The sequence below is a fragment of the Acanthopagrus latus genome, chromosome 15 (genome assembly GCF_904848185.1).
Source record: "Acanthopagrus latus isolate v.2019 chromosome 15, fAcaLat1.1, whole genome shotgun sequence".
Taxonomy (NCBI): domain Eukaryota; kingdom Metazoa; phylum Chordata; class Actinopteri; order Spariformes; family Sparidae; genus Acanthopagrus; species Acanthopagrus latus.
Genome location: NC_051053.1, coordinates 4,694,101 through 4,721,182, shown reverse-complemented (window position 1 = coordinate 4,721,182; position 27,082 = coordinate 4,694,101). Strand labels below are relative to the sequence as shown.

The following is a 27,082-nucleotide window of genomic DNA, read 5'->3' as shown; positions in this document are numbered from 1 at the left end:
TCAAACTCGGGATTATCTTTTGATTTCCTTTTAGGTGAAAAGAGTTCTTAAGTCCACAGCTGTGGGGTCTGACAGACAAAGGGAAGAGGAGGAGGAGAGACTGTTAAGTCACCATATTTATCATGACTGGGTTACCTCTCCTGTCAGAACCTTTTTTCTTCCACATGCTAATTGGCAATATCTTCCACACTCCTCCAAACCTCCACCATCACACCCCCTCCCTCTGCCACCCGCCCCTTTTTTAACCCGCTTTCCCTTTTTTTTCCCCCCTCCCCTCCTTTCTCCCTGCTTACCCCCATACAGAACCCCTCTCCCAGGCTCGAGGCTGTCCCTCTCGGGGGGGAAGCAAGGTCTGTCAAATCAAGTCGAAAGCCTATTAGCATGCTAATCCACAATAAAAGCTCAAGATCTCCTGGGCTATATTTGTCACTTCCCCTAGGTCCAATCAGACATATAAGGAGGTGTTGATAACTTGCACCAAATTTAACTGATTTCCTTTAACGCTCCGTACGTAGGCAAATAAATCCAATCAAGAGGTGCACTATTTCAAAGCAAAGGCTCCCCAAATGCTTCGAGAGAATAAATTAGCGATGTACATTTGTTGGTAACACAGCGACGTTCATGGCAGGCCTACGGAAACAAAGGAGGATCAAATGAAGCCAAGACGAGACAGCAAGAGTCTTGTGCCGACCCAAACCCCAGGAGCGGTCTTTATTGACAGCACCAGCCCTGTTTCCACGCTGAAGGCCATAACTACATCCACATCTGTAGCTCTATGAATCCTAAAAAAAGGCTCCGGCTCATACTGGCACGGCAAACTGGGGGCTAAAAAAACCTCTAAAACAGTTGCTTTTCAGTGGAACTGCATGATATGTGAAACATGCAATTATGTGATTTGGGCTAAATCCTGTAAATCATTCAGCTTACATGTACAAACCCTGACAGGAAAATAAAACCCCAAAGCGTATTAATCCATGTACGCCAACAGAATTATGAGTACAATTATTAATTCATGTCAAAAATAATTACTGGATACACAGGGCATTATCTGTGCCACAGTAGCCAGAGTTTTGATGATGGCATCGATATTTGTCCCCCACCCCCACCCCCGCCCCCAACATTTTTCTTCCAAAGCCAGCTCATCCTCTTCTCAAATGATAAACATTTCATGCATCCCAATTCATCATCTATTTTCTGAAACACTGACACGGATCTGATGAGGAATATAACGCAACGGCGTCTGGCTACAGCATTAACTCTGAAAAAAACTTCTCCTGTTTCTCAGAGAGCGCCAGGCACGGCTCGCACATAGGGAGATCACAGAACATGGCCGCTGTGGTTCGCCTGCTACCATCAATCAGACCCCAAATGGCTTCCCTGACACCGCCACTACTCATTTTCCAGTGTGCCTTACGTGGCCACCATCTTGAAAAAAAAAAAAGCAGCAGGGGGAAAAAAAATGGCGAGGAGGAAGAGTGCTTTTTTTTGAAGAGAGGGGGCCGGCGAGGTTGGCTGAAATCACTCCCAAATATTCTCCTAACAGTGGGTTTCCAAACACATCATCTGGAGAGGTGGGCGGGAGATGTAGTCCAGGTGCACACCAGCGGCGAGTGAGTGAGTTCTCTTGTCAATATTGTATCTTTGAAATTTTCTGACACACGCTCACCCCTACCTTACCCCTCCCTCGTTAATGCTGTCCTCCCTCTTCACACTCCTCTCCATATCTTTACCCGTCTCTCCTTTCTCTCCCCCTCCGCCCCTCCCTTCCCTTCCGTGTGCTGAGGCCAGAGTCAAATTTACAACAACTGTCAAAGTCAGGGATGACAGATAAATTAATCTTCTCTTCATGAGTTTACATCCCAGGCATCTGGGCTGCTGATCTGGCCCCTAACAAGCGCAGGGTCTCAGCGAGCTGTCTTTTAAAGCTGATGTTTTCATGGCCAGAGATGAATTACCCTGTCACGAGAATCTATTTATACAGCAGTTAGAGGGTGGGGCTCTGGATGCAGGACAGCGTGATTTCATGGGTTAAGGTCCCCTTGAAGCATCTCTTAAATCTGGTTCTGTCAGACACACATCAGCACCTGGTCCATTTTTGGAGTCGTTTTGGTTAGAGATTTTCTTTACGTATGCAGACGCGCTGTTTGTATCAGGCGCGCCTGCTAACCGCAACTTCAGGCCGCCTCGTCCTTTGAACGCTCGTCGCCGCATAGAGCCAAAAGCAAAATTTGATAGCGGCTCCATTATAGAAATGACATTAGTGTGGAGTGTAAAAGCATATAGAGCAAATGCAAATTCACATTCATCATTCCAAAGTCAGAGAGGAGATGGAGCTGCCCCTGTGGATCATGGACCCATTATCCAACTCAAACAAATCCAGTGGCTGTAAATGCTCCAAGTCCCACAGGCGCTAAATGGGCCCTAACTGATGGACAGGTACAGTATATTTTGATAAGGAAAGAGAGCTTTTTCATTTGCTGGTAACATTAAGTACGAAGTATGTTTTAAGCGGCCTACTTTTTTTTTTCAAAATAAAAAGTCAGTCAGTATTGGGAATACAGGGCAGTAGAAGAAAAAAAAAATAGATTTACTTTACTAATCCACTTGGGAGAAATTACATTTTTTCACTCCCTTGTTACACACACACACACACACACACACACAGGCCCAGAACACAGAAGAAGAAGAAAAAGAAAATCCAAATCAATATTTATTGTTCATTCTTAAAAAAACAAAAGTGAGCCCTGGCATCTACATTAGCAAAAATATAAAGTGAGTATTATGGTACCCAAGGAGGATGAGTCATGGTTTTAATACATACCAGATTCAACATGATTGAGAAATATTTGTTGTAGGGGTTCATGTGCACAAAGTTGAGCAAGAATCACAAAAGATCTGCCATCACCTGTAAGGCTATCCCATACAGTCACCACTACGTGTTTCAAACAAAGACAATGTACACAATGCAATTTCTATTGCAGTGCTGCTGCTGGCCAGTACAGTGACTTCACCTACACAGTACATCGCATTTAGTGCACCTCAACATCTTAATTAGATACAGGTCAGCATCTTCTCTGGTCTTCTACAGTAGGCGTTGCGTTGAATGAGGACAGACGCCGCTGTGATACACACCTGGAACCGACACACTCTACCATTAGAAAGCGTGAAATGCACAACTGGTTCGTATTGCCAACAAAAACTGCAGATGTTCCACTGTTTCAGTTTTTGTCCAGCACTGCAGCGCCCAGGATTCATGCTAAAACTGTCACATGACCTACATCACGTAAAGCAGATGGCAGTGTGTGAGTACTATGTCTTGGAAATCTGTGATCACAGAACTAGAGTTACAAATGCGCAACCTGTTCCTGAAGGTGCAGATGACTTTCCCGTTTCAGTCTCCCGCTCTCTCTCTCTGCCTTTCTCTCCTTCACTCTCTCTCTCATTCATCTTAAAATGGATTGCTCTGTCACCTGGACTAACACTTTACTGAGAGCAGCCATCAATACTTTTTGTCAAAAACTGCAGGCTGCGCCAGACATGTCATCAATCACCATTTACATAAAACAAAGAGCTTTCTATGACTGCCAGTCAGAGGCAGGACTGCTCCGACGCTGCTGAAGATAAAAGGAGCCGTTTCATAGGTCCGCAGAGACACTGACTGCACTACAGGCCTACATGTGTTGTCAATCTCAAACCAATTGCTATTGGTTTGCAAATAGCAAGCAATAAATCAGTGAACCAGAGCCATTTGATCTCATCCGTAAGACTTGAGGTGAGCCTACAGCTTTAAAGAACGGCTCTAAAAGAACAGACAGGTTAATGTTTAACTGGATGACAATCGCACCGGTGGGAAAATGACTGATCCCGACAAATTGTGTAATGAGAAAAGGTCAAATTTATAACAATCAGGGCTGAGGCCTGATGACAAAATGCAACTGTAACATTTGACTGCGTCAGCAGCATCTGCGGCATGTCATGTCCACCTGTGTTTGGACGAGTTCATAAGTCAAGAGATATGGACGGCATCCTCTCCCCCTCCACCTCTCATCCAGCCCCGGTAGACGAAAATAAGCCGGCATTGATATGAAACACACACACACTGGCCTTGGAGGCCTGGCTCATACATTCACAGCTCCTGACACCCAGAGGAAAGCAAGATTTCATATCATTTATTTAACAGAAGAAATATGGTAATCTTCCTTATAATTGTTCCCACTCCAATCTTTATTTTCTACACAAATACAGTAAGCAGGCCAAAAATTCTGGGATAATCTATTCAGTCGATGTGGTTTGTTATTTTGGAAATAATGTATTGCATAAGCACAAAAAACTGATTCACTAGGAACTAACAAGATTTCCTCTGTTTTCCTCTCACCTAAAGTTCTGCAAAGACGCACGTACACATGCCGCGCGAGTGTGTGTGTGTGTGTGTGTGTGTGTGTGTGTGCATGCATACACGAGCGCGCGCACACACACAAAGAATTCAATTTGGAAACCATCATTGGAGCGCAGAGGAGAACTGGAAAGTCATATTGCTATAATGCTCAGATTATCAATCATTCTGACATTTTATTGGCTTTATCACTGTACATACCATTAAAATGATGTCTGGCCCAGATTGTCAGGGGGCAAACATTAAACAGGCCAGGATTAAAATGCAGATCCCAAACACCTTCCCCTCAGCTGCTGAAATTGCACAGGACTAGGCAGCTGACTTTGGATGTGCTGTCAGAGGAGACATCGCATCAACACGGGGCTGAGCTGACGAGGGGATAGATAGTGTCACACTCAGGAAATGCAGAGGCTTCCCTCTATTTATCACACGCTGTAGTCAGTCAATGCACTAAAAGAGTGATAACAAATGAGGGGAAGAAACATCTATTAATCTCCCCTTGCACTGCTAATCAGACATCATTGGCAAACTCCTTTGCACAAACGAGTGACACGCGGCTAGCCCGGCGCTCACGGAGGAACATATTAATACCAACGCTCGCGCTATTAAAAGTAATTTTGGTGGCTCTGAGGCAGCGAGGAAAGCAAACATCCATATTTCAAAAGATCTTGACAGTTAAAAGGTTGTTAATGGGCATTTAAATGCTAGTGCGGCTGCCAAGCTGGCAAAGAGAGCCATAAAGCAAGAAGAAATGTCTCCTCTCTCTCAAAACCTTTAATCAAAGCCATGTAAAGCAAATATACCACTCAGCTGCCTGTGTGGGAGAAAAAATAAAAGTTTTTGTTTTACAAAAAATTCTTCTTCCTCTACTTTCTAATAAGTAGTTTGTATAGTCATAAAACATGTAGGCTTACACAGGTTTTTAATGCCTTTTCCCAAAAGTTAAGCTGAATAAATAAATTTAGTTGCAAGGTCATTATTTACGCTCAAGAACACATTTTCAGTACATCCTCACAAGCGGGATTTTCATATCTGACAGATGAAGACGGGCCAGAAAACACGCACTGAAATTCTTAAAGATATAATAATGCGTCTGGAAAATGAAGCACGCTGACTGTTTTGCGTCTGGAGGAAAACATGGCACGTTACCAGTTCTGCAAAACAAGAAGTGTTTGGCTCACATCCACATTTGTCTCAACTGTGTCATTGTGGAGGCGGTCCGGACATAAAGTCAGAGAGCCTGTAACAAGAAGTCTGACAGCCTGCGTGAACTGCTAAGAATGAGCGAATGAATTATGAGAATAAGTGGTGGAATGTGTGCGGCGGTTATATCTGGATTCGTAATTCTCAGCCAGCCCACAGAGACAGTCTGAGCCCACAGAGACAGCAACAAGTTTACTGTCGGCTTTCTAGAGTAACTTCAATTTAAAAAAAAAAAAAAAAAAGGTTTCCTCAATCTCAGTAAAGTAGGCCCACAGTAAGCAGAACAAGCCATGCACAGTACGCTGCATTTTCTTAGCATTTTACATCCAAATTAGCATGTATGTATATGCAGGTTTTTCAAATGCAGGCAAACCAGCTAAAATTATCAGATTGACTCCTTTCCCATTACCAGAAGACAGGTTTCTCTTTTGGGCTTTTTTTGTGATGTGTCACGTTTGACATCAAGAATGAGCTGGGAAACAGGGAACAGTGAAAAGCAGCGCCGAGGCTAGTGACAATGTGACGGCAGTTACTTTTATTCCATCTTTCATTTCTGTCTCTCTATCAAACACAAAGTTCCTGTGCTGCTAGAACGGAGACGGATGGAGAATGATTTACACGCCAATCTCCAGAATTTTTACGCGTGTCATTAACGTTGCCACGGTGTCGAAACTTTGCAACAACTAAGAACAACTAAGTGTACCGGTGTTTTTCAAGAGAAGGAACCCCAAGGAAATGAGAGTTGACTTCTACTATGAGGTAGGCTAGTCACAGGAAATGCAGTGTGGTTGGCCATCAAAAACGCCTCTACGGAGTAAAACGATGGTCTTTTCTGACAGCGGATCAGTTTGAAAAATGTCAGGCAGTAGTTTGGTGTTTGGTCTGCGGGAGTTGTTAGATGGGGAGCTGCAGACGACAGGCAGCACACCTCCAACGTCTGAGTGAGTCTGTAACTGTAGCGTCCGTCTTCTGACTAAGTGTTGATTAAAAATGCAAAATTATGGTGGCGTTGCTGGGCAAATAGAACACTGCGTCACACCGGGAATATAGCCTACCATGGAAAGCCTATCTGTCAGAGCATCACACCGGAAAGAGGACAAATTTAGCGTGTCCACCCGGATGTCATGTTTCCACTACCGTCAATCAGAGCTGGAGCCAGTTGATGCCCATGACAACACAGAGGCATCTGACCACGGAATGAATGCCTTGTACCCTTTCCCACTGAAGACACAATCCAGATGTTCATGGGTATCATTGGTTTCTCTGTCCAGTGTGAAAGGACATGGATTACTATTAAAATGCCACACAATGCCGCATGCACAGAGTCAGTAAAGGAAACTCTCTTGGGTCCCATGTACAGAGGCTTTGTCCTCACTGCAGCAGCCCTGGGTTTGTCTTCCCCAGGTTCCTTTGCTGCGCGTCACTCTCCCTTTCTCCCATCCTGTTTCCTGTCACCTCTTCAGCTGAACTATCAAATAAAGCCATAAAAAGGCCAAAAAAAGAGGAAACTCTCAAGGTGTAGATCTGTGACAGTTATGATGATGGTTTGATTTTATTTTGCTGTTGGTCATATGATAAGAAGAAACTGGCACAGTTCTTCCTGTCACAAGAGAGCTCTTAATGCTCTTTAATAGACTACATGGAGTTGTAGCAGAGGACGAACAACAGGAAAACTCAGAGATCCGCTCAATTTCAAGATTTCACATGTGGTGCAGTTTAATATATATATGTAGAGATGTGGCTTCATGATACAGATCTTAAAGCCCTTACTGTATTTTAATCATTATGTAGGATTGATGTGTACAATATGAATGGGGTCGATAAACAATAAAGTCACCGTAATTTTGAATTCTATATATTCTGCAATTGTCTGCATTCCCGGGTTTAACGGAGTTGCTACGCTCTTCATGTGAAAATATTTCTGGTCTCTATACAATAGCATATCTTATTGACATGTGTAATATCATTTGACTATTGAAGTGAGTGGCACAATTGAAAAGATACGGATGGACTGACAGCATATCCAGTGCCTGATTGACAGACAGCAGTGAATGTCTCTTTGTGCTCTAGTTAAGAGGATGGTGCAGATGCTCAAACCTCAAAAGGTCCCATGACAGGGCACAAGATGTTTCCATCTACGTCACTTTGTTATTGATGCCGCCCCTCACCAGAAACACAAAGGCTTTACTTCATGGCGTCATCAAACAACATTTAGCGTTTAGTTCGGCTGTTGAGGACACTTAATTTGCTGGGTGAGTTAAATCCCAAAACGGCCCGAATTAGCTCGTGTCTAGCGTATCATATCGGCTCACTCCCCCGCGAGGTTAAACAAAATGGGCAACAAATGTTTAGATAATTGCAGCATATAGTTTTGATCACGCACAAGCCCCTCTAATGAACCGTCACAGTGTGAACGCAAATGACTGCCTGCTTCTGTGAACTCCGGGCGAACAGACACGAGTCCTCCTGTACAGGGACTCTGAAGCCTGTCACAAAAGGCTTTAGACAGCACTGTTCCCCTCATTAATCTCCCAACAGAGGAAATGAATAGACTGACTGCACTCAACATTTTTTTTTTTTTTTTTGTTCTCTCATAAAGAGAAACACAGAAGAGCTTGGAATGAAAACTCCACACATTATGAAAGCTATTATCTTCAGCTGCCAGTCTCGGTGAGAGAGAGAGAAAGCTGGTAATCCAAAACTAATAGGCAGAATGAGAGGTGCAAAAAAAAAAAAAGTAGGGGACTGGGTCAGATCATCTCTCCCTCTCCTCCAATTACTGACAGACAGTTGAGAATATGAAATGAGACTGAGGAATGAGAAATATTCATATTTTCTCTGAATGGTATTAAACCCTGACAAAGTAAAAGGAAATAGATGGTAGTTTCAATTTTGACAAAGTATCGAATCTGACAAGATATTAAACTGAGCTCAAAACACAGACTGTCCGTATCATTGCCAAGACAAAATGGGATGTTCTCATCTTGGGGGGGGGGGGCATAAAAAAAGATTTATTACTAAAAAGACACAAATTGACATTTTCAGAATGACTGCTTCAATCCTTTCCTTCCGTCAAATTATCAGGCAGACAGCGTAGCCTGACGTTTACAGCGAGACTTGTCTGGCACCAATCCTCGGCCACCAAACCAGCGAAAATAGTGAGCATGACATAACTCAAACTGCTCGATCTGCAGTCAGCCACTGCAAACAAAATCCCTTTAAATCCTTGATGACTGCAGGACACTCATCTACCGCACACATCCATCATCACAGAGGTTGCCGGAAGGTCAGTGATGGATCTAATATAACAAACCATCCAACATCCAGCAGTGTCACGACCAAGCTTTGAAAAAAAATAGACAAAATTCAGTCACAGGATCGTTCTACTAGGGCCTATTATCATTAACTAAAAGAAAGACATTGTATTACTTAGTTTTCTTTTTGCACTTGCGTTCGTGACATTAACCAGTTCCCTCCAAGATCTCATCTCTGTTCCATTAAAATAATGCACACAAGAAAAAAAACCACACACACACACACACACACACACACACACACACACACACACACACACACACACACACACACACACACACTTGCATCACCAGCACCCCATGAGAAATTTGGTCATACAAGCCTTCTCTCGCTTCCGGATATTCTTTTCAATTCTGGGTACCTCGAGCATCCTCCACTGGATCCACCACTTCAAAAACACACCTCATGAAAAAATCAGGAGGCCTGTCTGACATGTGTCCCTGTGCCCTGATGGCATGCCAACACCAAAGACCAGCATTGATTTTCTGTAACGCGGGGTCGGATTAGCCCTCTACAGGGATTAGCTGCCTGTGCAAGGCCTCGGGGTTCGCTATAAAACTAATAATTAATTTAAACAGCCGGGCCCATGGAAGGATACACTCACTACACGATCCCAGCATGAGGGGGTGAGTATGAGTGACGGACTGTCTGGCACTCCCTGAAATTAACAGCTGTGTGTTTGTATATAGATATAGATATAGGCCCACTGTATGTTTATCTTGGTTCTGATTGTAGTTGGCTTCCAATGCATATCTATAAAAAACATATGCATCTAGAGATTAAAATGTAGTCTTAATCAGAAGCATTTAACCATTTGGCTTGGTTTAATGACTCAAACTGTTATCTAAACTCTTTAAGATTGACACGGTGGTGTTTAGCTGAGAAGCTCAAGTTGACAATAGCACAATCACAACAAAAGGTCGTAAAGATACAGTATGTACCTAATAATAGTCATAGATGTCTGCAAAATACAACAGCCAAGCGGAGGAGGACATAATCTAACCGCAAACAAAGCCGGCAGCTGTCCCCAGGCAATAAAAACCTACGGTGACTGTGTATCGACGCTGTCACCGTCTAATTCATTGTTTTATTTTTCTTAAAACATACTGTATATGAGGATACACATGCAGAGAATAAGTTGTATGAGGGAGTGACGCTGTGCTAAATTTGAAAATGTCTAAATCAAAGGCTGTAACATATCAAACAAGGCGAGAAGGTCTCAACACTGAAGTCACTCCCCTTTGGTCCAAACAGCTGAATAAGCACTGATACCAATACACTGACTTTTATACCAGTCACTAAACAACACTTGTTTGATGCCAATTGCATGATGCCCCTTTTGCACTGATATCAATCCCTTGTGTTTTTCCTGCATGAAGCGATACAGCCAATCACAAGCGCCGTTTGATCTTGGCACAACTGGCATGTTGCATGCTTATTCGCTCGCTGATGCTGATGAGGGGGAACTCCCTGGATACTGAAATTTGTTATCTAATAGCGAGACATGTTTCAATACTCGATGGTATCGAGGTAATTCATCCAGTGCCATAAAAGTATTGTAGTTCGATACCCAGCCCTGTCTTTGGCCCAGATGCAAAACTACAAACAGCAACGTTTTGATTTGTGAAAATATCCATCCAAATATCTCCTTGTGTGCTTTACCTTCTATACACATACAGGTTCACAGCACATATTAGCCTAGTAAGTTTAAACAAGGAAAAATTCTCAAGACGTACAATTAAAGCTGGAATAAAGAACATATGCTAAAGGTGCACAATTAAGTAGAAACGTTTTATGAAAACAATACCTGGGGCAATGAATATGGTACCGGCAATAAATATTATATCACACACCAGCGATATATGGACATCTGAATCCCTTGTTCAAGGAACTTACATCTGGTCAAGTTCACCATTGTGGATTCCTTTCACCTGTAGTTCCTCTCTAGTACAGTACAGATACATAAGCTGTGCATGTTTTCTGGGAGAGCATCTTCTTTTTATTGATTAAAGGAATATTATTTTTTTTTGCTATAAAGCAACGCAGCTGTTTTTTTTTTTTTTTTTTGGTGAAACACAGCAGAGACCCGTTTATTTACACTTGGTCTATTACTTCAAATTGACGTAATAATATTTACAGGCATAAAAATGCCTGTGTATACACTAAATGCTATTCAGAACAACGTGCCTAAAGCTGTTTAAATAAAAATGTCTGCGGACAAATGTGTGTTTTACTTGAAGTGAAACAAAAACAATAAAAAAGCATCACAAGTTGAAGCCTTTTCACTGCAGCCCTCTGTTATCCTCCCCCTTCCTTTTACCTAGCTGCCAATACAGGGTTGCCATAGTCAGAGAAGGTAAAGGGATTTCTCCTTCTCTTCAAAAGACTTTGATCTGACTGACACACAAACGGCCCTCAGATCACAAGTCTACAGACCCTGTTGGGCCTCTCTGCCTGGTCTGCTTGTACATGTACACTTCGTCCCTGTGAGGATTCCGTACCCTCCGCCCATTTCCCTTCGTCTTCCCTTTATCCCTTCTTCCTCCTCCTCCTCCTCCTCCTCTGCCTCCTCCTTCTACTCCTCTTCCTCTGCCGTTTGGTGTTTTGAAACATCTGAGTACAGACATGTTCTGAGCCTTGGAGCACCCAGGGGCCCGAGATCCAGACAGAGGGAGAAAATAAAGAAACTCTACAGTGCCCACGGTGCAAAAGCTATCTCACCATTACCACTGGGGAGAAACTCTTAAACATCACCAAACGTCTGGACAGACAGAAAAGATCAGACGACTGTTTGGTTTGTTGTTCACATAATCGTACTGTCAGCTAATGGTGCACTCGGCAGCTCACAGTGGAGCCGCTATGATGGGAGCCAATGCGTTTATCCTAATGGATAGACAGTGTTTTATGAGGGAAAGCAGAGAACAAGAAGACAGTGCTATACAGACTGCTGGCCCCAAAATGGAAGGATTGTTCCTTGTAGTTTTCCAGCACAGACGTGTCAGCAGCACGGACATGAAACATGCCGTCACTGTTTCTTATCTCAATATGTCCCTGGGTGGAAAAGTGAGGCAACAGCTTACTGATGTCTTGCAGCCTGCCTGACCATTAAAACATATTTCCATGCTGATGGATGTCAGATGTAGCCTCAAAAAAAAAAACAGAGCTTGCCCTTGATTTCTGAGCTCATTCCTAACTACAGTTTTTCTGAACTTATTCTTCACGCATCACAAATGGAACAAGCAAATACACACGATAAACAAGTTAAAATAATAAAAGAAAGGGGAGAGCCAGAGTGCAGCCATGTGAGAGCACAGGGACTGCTATCTCCCACAAATCTTCCTGTCTGACCAATATCAATTTCTGGGGATGGCGGCTTGGAAGGACAGTCCGCGTGTTTTTTTTTTTGGTTTTTGGTGGGTTTTTTTTTTTTTTTTATAAGTGAAAGCTGTGAAAGATGTGAGTACGTTTATCTGAAATGGAAACAGGAAATGAGTTACAGCTGTGCTGAGAATGTGGCACAGCTGTCCAGGGTCCAGAGATGGTTTAAGCATTCTACAGGAGTGAAGAAGAAGAAAAAAAAAAAAAAAAACTCACCCACGAAGGCTGTAAGGGGCCTGAAATTGCAGAGCAAGCAAATAAGATGGCCCGCATGCAGTGTAGTTTATCGCTTCAAGAGTGGCAAACCATTATTAAACCTGACTTAAATCACAGAGGTTAAAAGATTATTATATTAGTCCCTCGTCTTCACCAAGACGCAACAGCAAATTCCTTTCGTGAGGCCTTCAAGAGCTGCTATCTTTGATAACTGCCTCCAACGCCATTTTATGGTCAGAGGATTTATTCATCCTCTGTCAACATTTATCATGAAGCCCTCTTAAAAAATCATCCCCTAAAATTCAAAACATGGCAAAAACTGCAATCATCCTCTAAAATCTTGGCATGAATCACCCATGTATCTGTCTTCACTTTTCACCCCTGGGCCCTCTAGGAAAGACTGTGGGAGATTGAAAGCCATGAAGCGACCAAAACTGCCTCGACCATACCAAAGGAAGTTCCTTTGTTCCTCTTCCAAAACAGGCTCCAACCTTTTTTTTTTTTCTCCTTTTTTTTTTCCATTTGGGACCCAGCCGAGGGAAGTAGAAGCATGGCTGCCCCTCTCCATGCTCTGTTCTAATATGTTCCATGCCTTCCAGTTGCTTACATCATCAATCTGGGAGATGGCTGAACGTGATGGGGTGAACATAAACAGCGCTTGAGTTATGCTAAAAGAGACACAGGTTGTGTCTCAAACATAAGTTGGCGCCCTCTTCCCCGTTTTTTAGAATGAGAAAACGCTCAAACGGAAGGGTCCTAATCGCTGGCGGTCATCCCAACTGCCTTCACACGAGTTCCTCGCTCTTAAACCAGCGCTGCACGAGGACAAGACTGACAAGGAAGCAGTTTTACTGCACTGAAATTCACCCAAATCATCAACTTCAAGCGGCAAGCTTGTTATTGACAGCAGAATGCCAGTCCTAATCATCTCCCTTTTAATGCTTGCTTAAAAATGCACACCCTCATGTCAAAACCTGAGTACACATTAACGCTCCCCAAATCGTCTACTTACTAAACATGTCACTAATGAATTATACATCTGACTTCTTCCCTCGCTCATATTTACACGGTGTTTCGGCAGAATTTGTGTAGTAGTTGTAAAGTATTTAATAAATGTTTAAATATGTACGAGAGTCAAGATCTTAGCTGGTCCGTGCCCCGCACAGTGGATGTTTACACGATATCAAAAGGCTCTGCTGTGTCTATGAAAATGAGTAAGACATATGGATGGTTTGTTTTTCACTTGCCAAAATAGAAAAAAAAGGGAGTATGTCCACTTGGGCCCCATCAGGTCAAATCATAAAGATCCATCACTGGCTTTGCACTCTGCTGGAACGCCAAGGAAACATATTGTAGATTTTAAGACCCATTTTATTCAGCCAGACTGTGTACTAAAACTAATTGGATTTCTGTCAATGGAAAAAATATATCCCTGGGACAGCTTTGAACTCAATAGCTCTGACTATCCAACTGCACATGAGGGAGTGGGACCCTGCCACATGCCAAGCACCAGGGAGGAAATTTAAATCGGTGGTCAACATGAAATATTAAAATAGCATGGTATCAGATTTTTGAAAAATGATGTCAGGGCTCATTATGGCCAGCACGGCAGTGAATTAAGCTATATTTAGTGGGTGATAATTGAAATCATAGCTGTAGTCATTACCACTGACAAGTTTCTAAATAATACCCAATAAATCCCCTCCTTTTAGCAAGGTCCCCATGACAGCTGGCAGTGCTGAAAAATATAAAGTAGAGAAACAGAATCTCTTTTCCTTTCTACTTCTATCCCCTCTGTCCTCCCCAACTCCTCTCTTTCCCTCACTCTCTCTCTCTCTCTCGGAGCCAATAAAATGTCAGCTTTTATTCTCCTCCTCCAAAGTGTTGGCTAGATGTCAGCAGACCCTTCTAAAGCTCTGCCACTGCAAGCTGAAGGCCTGTAAATCTCTGTGTCAGTGGCACGCCATCCGTCTTGGGATATACAATAAAAAATGTGACGCAGTCATAAAAGGAATGGCATCACTGCCCAGTATATATAATGTGAACAAAAGGAACATAAAGATGTTCTATTTCATTCACAATCCAAAACCACAAGATGGCCTTATATTGAAGAAGAGAGGAGGAATGCACTTGAAGGCTGATGGCAGCTCCTGACAGTGATTAACAGATGGTTCCTCTGCCATCAGTGGGCTTTTGTTGTGTTTTAACAGAGAGATAAAGATTTATACTATGTGTGTTATACTGAGGGTAAAGGAAATGTGCAAGTGAAAGCCAACAGACTGGCTGCTCGACAGGCTGAAAGGATAAAGTCGACAACATTCTATATTTCCATTGTCAGCACGCACAGTAAAAAGACCAAACCATCAACAATGATTTAATCCTACTAGCAAGTATCCTGTGCAGCCGGAGCCTGATGTAGCATGGACCTCCATTGTTCAAAACCTATTTAAAAACACATCAGTGAACAACACCACTGCACTGGTTGACACGTGCCTTTATTACCATGAACATGGGCACTGCAGTTTGTTCTGAATCAATCCAACGCACACTGTCCTGCTGCTGTAAATACTCAGAGCAACAAATCTGTCTTAATCCACCACTGAAAATAGTCCCCACCAAATGCCCCTGTTTTGATTATGTTTCCGTAAAACTACAGTGGCCGGCAGTTTAAGGGAATTAATGAGGCATTTTTGTGGCCTGTTTTTACATCATCAGTGGGGACAAATGAGTTTGGGACTTTCACAAAACAGAGAGGAGGTTGTGAAGTATTTAGACATGGACTTAAGCAGGGCTCACCAACATGGCACCAGTGGTACACATATGAGGGGCCTGCGGGGCACTTTAAAACCAAGACTGTCTCTTAATATCCTAATACATTTAGCCTATTAAATTAAATGTACAGCAGTTTCCCACACATATACTTTACTTGAGTAAAACGTATGTATGTATGTATGCATGTATGTAGGCTCTCTTTAAATGCACTATAATGCAACCTCTTCTATCTAATGAAGGCCTACTTAAGTGCCCCTGGTTGTTGCCATGTCATCTGCATGTTGTTTTGATCAGCTACATAATTAACGACTAGCTTCAACCACACGTGACTCACCCTTCAGAATCGTAGTTGAAAAAAAGTTTCTTTGGCCGAATTTATAAGGTGGACAATTAAACCCAAGCTATGTAATGTATGCAAACTCTTAAAGCCATTCTAAAAGGAAAATAGTTGATTTTTCTACTGGAGTCTGCCAAGTGTATTCTTATTTTGGTAGCTTGACACTCGAGACAGCTGTCTCTTGGAAGAACTGATGTACAACTCACTGTTGCATACATTTAGACTTCTGCAATGTTGTGGGCAACATCAAGGACTGTTGCCTACTGTCACTGAATAGTTGCCATGGCAATAACTGCCACTTCCTGAAAGGGCGCAAAAACAGCATTAAGCAAAAAAAAAAACATTTTCACTTCCATGAATTTTCCATGACAGCAAAACAAGAAGAATGGAAGACCTTGATTAAGTGACTCCTCGACTCTTGCCTATACATTTAGTCGTCTTTGTTCTCACATTCATGGTGATCATAGCAAAAAGCTGATGTGGTGTGATGTACTTAAGACTATGAAAAGACGAGTAATATGATTGCATCAAGACCTGCACTAATGTTTAACTGAATCTATGGAACCATGGGTTGTTTTTGAGTGTTCCATCTTAATAAGATTAATATGACTGTAGGGATTTAGCTGTGGCGCAGAATGTAACAAAGTGAACCTCATCGCCACCAAAACTCCAATTTTTTCAAAACCTACTTCAAATACTTTGGTGTTCATTGAGCACCAGCTGAATTACAGATATGTCAAATGTCTGCATTTAAATGGCTGAAATGAACTGATTATTGTTTTAATGAATTGGGTACTTACATTGTCAAAAATGTTTCAAACAATTGTCAGGTGTATAATAATAATTTTGCTTGAGGTGACAGTGGGTTTCATTTGATCACCAGTGACCTTAACCTCCTTGATAATATCAGATATTGTAGCTTGAGAGCTAAAGGCACTAGCGTTAAATCGTTTTCAGATCCCAAGGCTTCCCTAGTCTTGGATTAAGCGCATAGAGTTATTTTATGTTTTTATTATTGGTTATAAATCCCCATTTAAATACCCCCAAGTCCCCATCTACTTTAGTTGTTAAGGCGAATTATGCAATGCTGTTTTGCTGTGAAGATCCCAAAATGTTTGGTGGACAATAAAACTTCACCTGACTTTCTGTCAGCATGGGCGTAGGTAGATAATGACTACATTTTCATTTTTGAGTGAACCTATCCTTTAATTCATTACCTTGTCCTTTAACTTTTTTTTGGCCCTCGGGCTCTCCACTGGCACCTTGTTAACTGTCCTCTACAGTGAGAGAAGTGTTTGCATTGATAACATAAAGGAAAATTCTGATTTAAGCTCAAATTGGAGAAATGGAGGAATAAAACAAGACATCCATTATGCATAACATATACAGCTCTGTCATCCCATCACTTTCCCAGGGGTAGTACATCATTTGAAAAAAAAAAAATGCAAAAAATTAGAAAGGGTTTTTTCTTTTTTTTTCTTCTTTTTTTCAGAACCATAGAATGATACAAACTATCAATGTCCTTGATATGAATAAGTTAGTTCCTGCCAGGCCGTGTCCCTCTCATCTATCTGGTTTAAATCTCTCAGGGCTGGGAGAGCTCTGCATCCTCCCTAATTTACGAGACACAGATCAGGTTATCCCAGAATGTCGGCCTAAACAGGCCTGATAGATCGGATATGGAATATATTTCCTCAGCAGGACAGAGTACGCCACCACTATTACCAGACGCACACACACTCCATGCTCCCATGTAAGTGATTTGAGGACTTCATACTGCCAATGTTTCATATCCTCTCCTCCTAACTGACACTTTATCTGCATACCGGCATCTCTGAAGATTGAACACTTAGGCGAGACAATGACAGGCCCTCTTGCCGTTGTCACTTCTCATTCTAGGACTGGTCTAATGCCTCTTGCTGGGCTTCTGCCAATAACAGACCCCTCCTCCTCCCTTCACCATCAAACACCCGGAGTCTACCTAGCTTGGATAGAAAAGGAGCACTTGATGTCTGTGACACTCATTTGTCAATTAGCAGGCCCCTTCCCGTGTTGACACGCAGCAACTTGAAAGACAGCGCGCTTCCTGTGACGAATTAAGAAAGACAGATGAGTGAGGCGTGAGCGGCGGAGTAATACTATAATGTTCTTTAGATATGAATATAAAATGACACAGCTGACAGGCCATACAAGGTTTTATTTCATTTCTCAGTGTACCAGGCCTCCCTACTTTGTCTTCTTTGTTCTCTTTTCATCAGACCGCTTACATCTCATTTTGACAGCCAGGCGACATTTAGAGCACTTTCGTTTTAAAATGCGAGTTAGCATACTTGATTTGTCATTAAAATGCAAAACGCCTGCCATCACCAACATAGCCCGGGTGAGCACATACCCCCTCAGACACACGCGTAGGCACACACATACAAACACATACACAGGTAACTGAGGTTCATCTGCAATGCAAAAGTCCAATATGGAACCCACTTTCCTAAATGGAGGACTGCTGGAGAGACGGTCCTTCCATAAACCCGAGCTGTCTTTGCAGTGCATAGAAGATGAACAAACCTTGTCATATTACACCTCAGCAGCACGCTCAATGTGTTTCGAGGAGCATTTGAGATGAGAAATAAGCAATGCAGTAACAGAATCTTGATCCATATTGGATCAGCGCTGCCTTGTTTGACAGTTGTGATCTGAGTTTTGTTAAGCAACTTCCTTCCACGTTTTTCCTAGGATGGCGAGAAAAATTCAGGTTTGTTCATCCAATAACTGTGAGCAAATATTCTTGATGTGAACCCTAAAATGGACTCACTGTGATTGCATGGCAGGTATATAAAATTAAAAGTACAATCTGTCGTTTCGAACAACAGCCTGAGACTTTTGCTAGTAAACATCTGGGAGCTGTGAGGTCAGGCATGTTAACCATTCCTCATTCAGACTAACAACATGATACGGCGATGGTTGAAAATCGATAAAGTTTCCCTTCAATGGCTGGCTGAATTTCAGCATAAAGTTCTATTGTCAGAGTCTGGAGTTAACCTGATAAAAGAATCATAACATATATAATGACCTTAAAATGTATGTGGTCAGAAGTTGATTTCTAATCAAAGAACTTGCGAGCTGTCTTTTACATGGAGCCTAAAATTACAATTATAAAATGGTTTAAAAGCCCAACAAAATAAAAATGCTCCATATAAACTAAATTTCAGTTACAGGCGTAAGGGGTGGGTTCAAATATTTCACTGAGCGATCAAAACAAACATCATCCCATGTAAAGGTTATAACCTGTTATAACCTTTTGAACATGCCCACTGTTGTGACATAAATGCATAGTGACGCACATTTCTCAATTCACCAAAGATGGCAGCATCTAAGGAAAATACTGCACTGAAGATGCAATAGATATCCACCCTCAGGACAGGGAGAGGATCAAACACACACCTGAAGAGATAACACACCCGACGAATGAAGAAATGATGTCCATGTAAACAGTGCTACTGTTCTTCAATCCTGCTCCTGGGGCTCCTGAGGCTCCTGGGGCTCCCTGCCCTGCATGTTTTGGACGCTTTCCCTCACGCATGATTCACACGATCAGCTAATCATCAAGCTCTGTTAGGGGACATGCAGGACAGGGAGCCATCAGGAACAGACTGAAAAACACTGGAAGAGGTAATGCACCTCAACACATCACTACTTTTTTTTTTCTATTTTAGGGCTGCATATGAGTGAGTAGAGGTTGAATATAGGTCTATAGTATTTGTCGTACTGTCACCTGGCTTGTAAAAATAACACAGCCAGATCAGCTTTTCGACCAATCAGTTTGGACCTTTGACACATTTCTCAAATACCCAGCCATAGAACTAAGAATATTAGAAAACAACTTTAATAAAAAGTCAGTCATTCAGTGGAGCACTACCATAACCCTATTAAAGCACCACACTTAAATAGAGCACTATTGCAAACAGTATTTGTGTAACAGATGACGTGATCTGTAAAAATCAGATCACCTGGAAAGAAAAACATTATGATCAACCATAGCAACTATCTGGCAGTTGTTTGCAACACATTGTACATGCAGTAATCACTTGCTCATGTTACAGAGGACACACAACAGGCGGATCTAAATAGCTTAAACGGATCTAGGTAAAAAAAAAAAAAATAAAAAAAAAAAAAGAAAGCAGGTTTAAATTTCAGGTCAGGTTTAAGTTTTCACAAACGGCGTCAATGCACGAGTGTGACTTGTTCATCAAGATGCCATGTCAAAAGATTCTCACTGCTCTAACAATGTTGGGCTGCCCTCCTGTGCCTCACAGACACGTGTCCTCCTCAAAACCTCATGTGTTGAGGGCAGTAACAGATGCAGGCACCCAAAGTGCACCCCAGTCACAGAGCGGACATGTCGTGACAGCGCACGCCCGCTCACCGCATTCATTGTGTACACACCTGACCTGGAACAAAGTGGACGACACAACACTATCCAGGCCTGTCCCGAGACAGAAATCTCACTGTGAGCCACACTCCTCAACACATTGATGAGACAGGCTGACACTGCAGCACACAGAGGGAGAGGTGTGGGTGTGACAGCCCGCTACCATAATTTCATCCTGCCATTACCTGCCCAGCCACTCACAGTTACGCTCGCAGAGACAGATGCACAAACACACTGCGCGCAAGTAAGCGTGCACGGGCGTACACACAACCGCGCGACACGTGTGCAACACACGGCGGAAACACACAGGACTGAGTTAAAGGTGGTGCCAGTGCATTGCTTCTCACTGTGACTCGTTGTCAGGCTGCCGGATGAGTGTTGTCAATTGAGCTGACAGAAATAAGCATATTAGCTACAACAAACTCTGGCAATGTCTCTCTCTCTCGATTTGAGTCAAGCAGCATGAAGAAGTGCGCGACGCTGAAGGCAGTCCACCGAGCTTCACTAACGTGTGCATCTGTTTACACCTGGTTTGAGCCGGAGCTGACACTGAAACGAGGTCAAATGTCTCCGCTGTCTGACGTCTGAAAGTCTGATAGTAGATTCCTGAATGTTGATGCATGAGATGCATATTTCTATGATATTGTGATACAAGGCTTGGTAAAAAACCTATGTAAATCTCCCTTATAGGGAGCATTAAAGTTTGGTCCTCTCATCAGTTTGCTTAAAGATGCAGCATCTGCACAAAATCTGAGCTACTGTTTTGTGTGATGATCCCCTGTGGTGTCAATTTAGAGCTGTGTATTTGTCCTGTGTCTGTCTAATCGGTGCTTCTCCCTTAGCAGGTAGCTAATTGCAGTAACTTGGTGCACCTGGGCCCAGTGTGCTGAAATTCACCTAAGCCACTGTTGTAGGCGTGAATTCTATCTGCTGTGCCCCTCTTCAAAGGCACGCCTTAAGGCACACGCACTGCCTCGCCTCCGTCTTTCCATCTACCGGCAATGTAATCGGCTTTCTTCGTCAGTGGTAAGCTTTTTATGAAGTCAGCCACCTCGCATATAGGAATTTCTCAACTGTGGTTCCATTGCCATAGCAGCAGGTGAGCTGTGTGTGAAGGCAGCCTGTAAATCGTGTAGCCAGTCAAAACCAACATGCACCACACAATAACCCGGTACAGCATGTACAAAACAACAGCAGAAGTAGGCTGATTTGGAAAAAAATAGAGGTTGCATCAAAATCAGTTCATTTACAGGAGGGATGTAACACCAAAGAGGCTCTCTCAGCACTTGTGATTGACGGCAGACTGTCCACTAGTTAATCCTTTATGGACGGTTTAAATTGCTAAAATGGGTCACTAAATATACTTGGGCCTGTTGTTTAGCAGCTAACTGTTGCACAAAGCACGCAGCCTCTGAACCAGGGAAGGAGCGAGTAGCAGCGGCAGTGACGGACTTTCATTCAGCTACTAACCCAGTAGCATAAAGCACACATAGCCAAAGAACAGAACTCCTGCTAAGGCAACCACAGGCTTGTTTTGGCCAGCCCACTAAGCACACACCTAACGTACCGCAGTAAGGACTAACAGTCGCCTAAGAAATGTTTGTGATGATTTATAATTGACTGCTTTCAGCATGACATTCGTCTTGCAGGAAAGCCCACTAGCTAGAACACAATCATGTGAAACTGTGATGCTAAATGAATGTTGAATGTTTTGAAGCTTAGTTGAAGTGTGCTAATTTCTTTCTATCACTGCAGATGCATGGAGACAAAGTAGTGTTGACATCAACCCGCACCAAGCACCAAAGTTATAGATCTTCACTGATGGAAACTATACAATACGCATGGTGGCGTCTTTATGAAATTAAATCTGTTGAACTTCAGTATAAACTGAAATGAGCATGGAAATGAGCAGAAAACTCAAAAAAAAAAAGTTGCAACAGGAAAAGCTTTCCACCATTAATATGAGAATCCGCGGTCTCCCTGGTTTCTTTGCATTCCTGGGTGGATCAAATCCACTGAGGGGGGTTGCGCTGCCTTAGTTAGCATATAACTTTATCACATGATGGGCTGATTATTGAATTTCACAGCTCCACCCGGCCGTGACTCCACACTGTTGTCATATGAGCACCTACAGACATCCATCACAGCATAGAATGAGCTCAAGAAAGAATAGTGGATATGTAGATCTGACCATACCGTTAGGTCAGTAATGAATAGAGATACAGCTTATGCGGGGATTATTGTATCAAGATGACTCACCTGTGAGAATCAGCCTTGAAACCTTTTTACAAAATGTCTGTACGAGTAATCTTAACGTTCAAATGTTTTTGTTTTGTTTTTTTTTTTCAAAGCCAGCTGGTTACTACACAGGTTTTCAATGTGAACCATTCAAACACAGCGTCTATAGGAGAAAAAGGTGAAGCGCTATGTAACAGATCACTTTGCCCACCAGCACACCATCAATCAATAGTCCACTGATATGAGCCCCAAATGGTTTCGAGTACTACTTCATTACTTCTGCAGCGCTCCTCTGCCCGCACCAGCCTTTGAAGTTCAGTAATGATATCTGACATGTGAGATTAGCCAAACTGAAAATTAATAATGAATTAGTAATATGTGAGTCATAAATATTTGATTCTAAACATCAAGTCCTTAATGTGACAGGTTCAAGGGAGAGAAACATAATGTCGGCCTTGATCTCCCTGAAAGCAACACACACAAGGGTTGTTTCAGTCGGATTTCATAAGGCTGTTTGTGAAACATAACAGCCTCTCGCTTCCTCTGAGGAAACACCAAGACGTCTGCTGTTCCACTGTCCGAGTGCATTGCACTTGCACTCAGCAGTCAAGATCTGATCGTATCATTCTGTGTAAAGGATATAATATATTTACATACCACAACACCATGGTTACCTGTGCTAGTTGTGTAAGTGAACAAAGAGAGACAGAATACAATTCCAGTCAGCAAAATATTTCTTTTTCAAAGCTTCAGGTTAAAAAAAACATTTCTGTACACACAAATCTTGGAAGTCATCGGCTATCATCAACGCAACAATTCAGCCACTGAGGGTAACAGCCAATGTTTTGGGGCTGATGATGTAGCCAGTTGCTATCCAGCTAAGATAAGATATGCAGAAGAATTCCTCTTTGGAGTGAGCAACTTGAAAGATCTAGATGACAATTAGGATTACTTCTGTACTGTTAAGATTATAGATATCTGCAAATAAAACAAGCTAAATCTTTCGTAAGACGATGGTGGACGTGATGAGCTCGAGACTGTATTTCAAGTCCGTTTTCCTCTCCACAAGAACCGTTTATGCAATCGCGCAATCAAATCCCACTCAGACATGTCTGATCAGTGCTGAATGTGTGACAGGCGCATCGGACGGCAGCGCGAATTTCATGAAAGTGAAAACTCCCCGCTTACTAATTTCCCTTTCAACAGGTTTATTTCGATTTCCTTTGGATCCCCATTAGCTGAGGCAGAGCGTCAGCTGCTCTTCTGGGGATGAACACAAAAACAGAAAAACATGACCACAGACAAGCCACTTGACAAAACAACCACATGATGTTAAAATCGGAAAGAGTGTAAGTGCTCTAATGAACAAACTACTGTAACCCTTACAACATATTCACAAAGGCTACACATAGCATACAGGAATATGGCTCAAGGCATAGGGCTATGAGGTGTATATGAATGAGCATCACAGCAGATAGCCATGGATGCTGGGTAAATTATCCAATCAGAAGACCACAACCAAAAGTGGCAAACACAGTGAATATATCTGCAGTAAAGGAAACAGCTTTCTTCAAGTATTATTCAAATATTAAAACGTTTACAACAAAAAAAACCCAACAACATTAGAAAACAAATGCACCAGGTCAACTGGCCGTTACATTTATGCCTGTATGTCTGATGTGATGATAAAGGCTGAGTCATGTATGACACAAAACTGTGCGCACACAGGAAAACATTTCATATTAGGTCAGCAGGTCATAGGTCATACATTTCCTGGTACTAATGGATTTTTTTTTTTTCCTGGTAACATCACTCCAGAAACATTAACATCGCCTTGCTCACAGTTCATTCATTCATTCATCCGCCCATTGACAAACAGATTTTTTCCAGCCGGCCTGAGCACTGAGAGCAGCTTTTTGCAAAGTGACACGGCGTCAATCAGTGCAATTGAGGACTCCTCACCTCCAGCACAGACAACCGCCTCGAGACAACAGTTTTCAACCAAAAATTGCCTCTATTCAGGCGGCTTCATGGCCTGACAGTCATGAAAGGGCTTCAGAAACAAAAGCACCTCATAACCATCATCTCCTTTCTTTTACTTGCCAGATCAACTGTGCTAGTCCTGCTGCTGAAGTGGCAGCCCCCTCTGAAGCGGCTGCCATGAGGTGTTCCTTCATGTCCTGACAGAGGAATCTTTTCTTCTGTTTGCCCCCCGAATTAGCATGTCACATTTATCGATTGCGCCTTTTATCCTGCCCCAGCGTGGCATCGGCCCGGCTGTAACGCTCATTCAGCTCTTTGATGCTCTGATGACACTCTGAGCACCTACAGACCCAGGGAACCAATTCAATTGCACCTGATGTAAAGATGCGTGTCACCAAGCGACAGACCGCGAGGGAGACGCGGGCAGGCAGCATGTGCATCGAGGTGATTACATGTTTGTGTACTGTGCGTCTTTCATACCGGAGCTGATTGAAGCTCAGGTCCAGCCTTCTCGCGAACTTGCCATACGTGTCCCCAAGGAAGTCTGGAATGTATTTACAGTCATGTCCGATGTAGGATATCTTTAAGAGAAGAAGAAAAAAAAAAAAACAGAGAGAGAACTGTGAGGTAAATGCAAGAGCATCCCTAACATGAGCACAGCTATATAACGCTGTTTCAGGATGCTCCACCTTTAAAACAATAATGACTTGGGAGCACTGTTTGAATCCATTTTGAATGATACAGGATGCTACATGATTTAGCAGTTAACACTACAGCGAGAGCGTTTCACCGTTAGCACCCACAGGAGCAGACGTTTGTAACTGAGGCCACATACAGCGGTGAAACGGCGCAAATGTTTTACTTAAAGGTGCACTATGTAGTTTTTCAGTACGAAAGATCTTCATTGAAGATTATATATATTATATATATATATATATTATATATATATATATATATATATATATATATATATATATATATATATATATATATATATATATATATATATATATATATTGTTTAATGCTTAAAGAAATTCTCTTCATTTTCACGACTGAATAAATAGAATAGAATGACCTTAAAGGACATCACAGTTTCATACTGTTTTGTTCATACGTGGCAGACCCTGCCACCTTTCTACCATATTTTCCTCTGAGAACAGCTCATTAATTAAGTTATGGAAAAAACAAATAGTGCTGAGTCAACAATATTACCTCATTGATCTTATACATATTAAAATTCTGACTTTGAAGTTCTTCTCTCAAAGTAAAAGTATCAACACCAAAATGAAATAATCTAATAGAAAGTACTAGCTTCAAAAATGATCTGAAAGTACCGAAAGTGAAAGTATTCATTATGCTGAAAGGCCCATATAAAGCTGATGCATGCCTGTATTGTTATCAGATTATAAATATTACCACATTTATGTATTTTACAAGCGTCACTGTGTTGCAGCTGGTAAAGGCTGAGCTAATTTTGACTTCTCCATACAGGCTTCATCTATCACAACAACAACATTACACTCAACACCACCAATTACTTTGTACTGATATCTGAAAGGTAACAAGTCCAGCTGTCAGGTACATCACATGGAGTACAGAAAGTGCAGTATGTGCCTCTGAAATGGAGAAAATGGGAAAACTCAAGTACCTCAGAGGAGTACATCACCTGAGTGAACGTACTTGATAGCATTCCACCATTCTGTCAACGTTGCAAAGGCATAGGCTCATCATCTTACACAGGCTTTGCAGTGGTTATTATACACATTGAACAGTACTTTAAACAGCAGCATGCACAGTGAACTTCACTACCCATGACGCTGCTCTGCTCGCAGGGATTATTCTCTGCAGCTGCAGGAGGAAGCACAAAACTGAAAGTCACGACTGTGAGCTCTCCACAGGCTGTCACATGACACCCGGGCTGTCGAAGAAGTAAACACACAACTGCGTACGTTTAGCACGGAACAACTGCACTTGAATGTATTCCTGTGCTATTTCAATTATCGTATATTCGGGAGCAAAGTCCGACGGAAACACTTTGAAAGTAAACTTACTTGGGTTCCATTCAAAGCGACCAGCGTCTCGTTCTGTGCCATGACTTTCTCCTGACAGTGACTGTGTCGATCCGAGATAAAGCTTGCCGGGTTGTTCTCCTAAGTCCTAGCTCGAGTAAGAAAGAAGAAAAGAAAAAAAAACCCGCTGTTTGTCACATTAACAGGTAATGTTTGGCGGATAGAGCCCGGCTGCTCTGGACGTCCACACTGGCGCGTCTCAATTGACTTTACAGTTTCCGCGTGCCGTTTCAATCAGCTGACCTGCTGTTGTGCGGAAGCACGTGGACTCGGGGTTTAATACAGATCGTATCTCAGGGCTGAGGGTTTGTGATCAGGGTCAGAGCTGCTGGTGGTGGAGAGACAGCGTCACATCCCCCATTAGGTCGACCGCTTCATCCCGAAATGGCCCTCATTAAAACACTGGGCCACAGGAAATGATCTGATGCGTAACAGCTTCCATGTGGCTGAAGCCAGATAACACCACCAGGAGATAAACACCCCGCATCTCCCATCGGTCTGCATCAAGAATCTTTGAAATTGAGTTCAGTTTTTTTTCGATTTGAGCTCAAAAAGCCACTTAAGCTCTGTTAGGAGAGTTCTATATCAGAGGCTTACCCAAGAGACTTTCCAAACTCACCTGTGAATTTTCATTTTTCCAGAGAGTTCATCTCGTAAACCCAATACAGGTGGCTTGGAAATACTTAGAGTTCCTGTTCTGCTCAGTTTCTGTTAAAGATATTGGTGCATTGGCTAAAAACAACTAGA

General features: G+C 42.5%; 1 protein-coding gene across 3 annotated transcripts in view; it reads right to left on the bottom strand.

Moving 5' to 3' along the window:
- The window catches only part of lrmda (leucine rich melanocyte differentiation associated), a 222,283-nt gene extending 195,500 nt beyond the window's left edge, over window positions 1-26,783 (bottom strand). For 2 of the 3 annotated variants that reach the window (XM_037124391.1, XM_037124393.1), the window contains exons 1-2: window positions 26,318-26,572; window positions 24,745-24,845 (exon numbers count right to left, since the gene is read on the bottom strand). In XM_037124391.1, coding sequence (XP_036980286.1) covers window positions 24,745-24,845; window positions 26,318-26,359 — 143 coding nt within the window. In that variant the 5' untranslated portion in view covers window positions 26,360-26,572. The other variant, XM_037124392.1, reaches the window with a different exon arrangement.
- Between the last annotated feature and the right edge of the window lie 299 nt (window positions 26,784-27,082).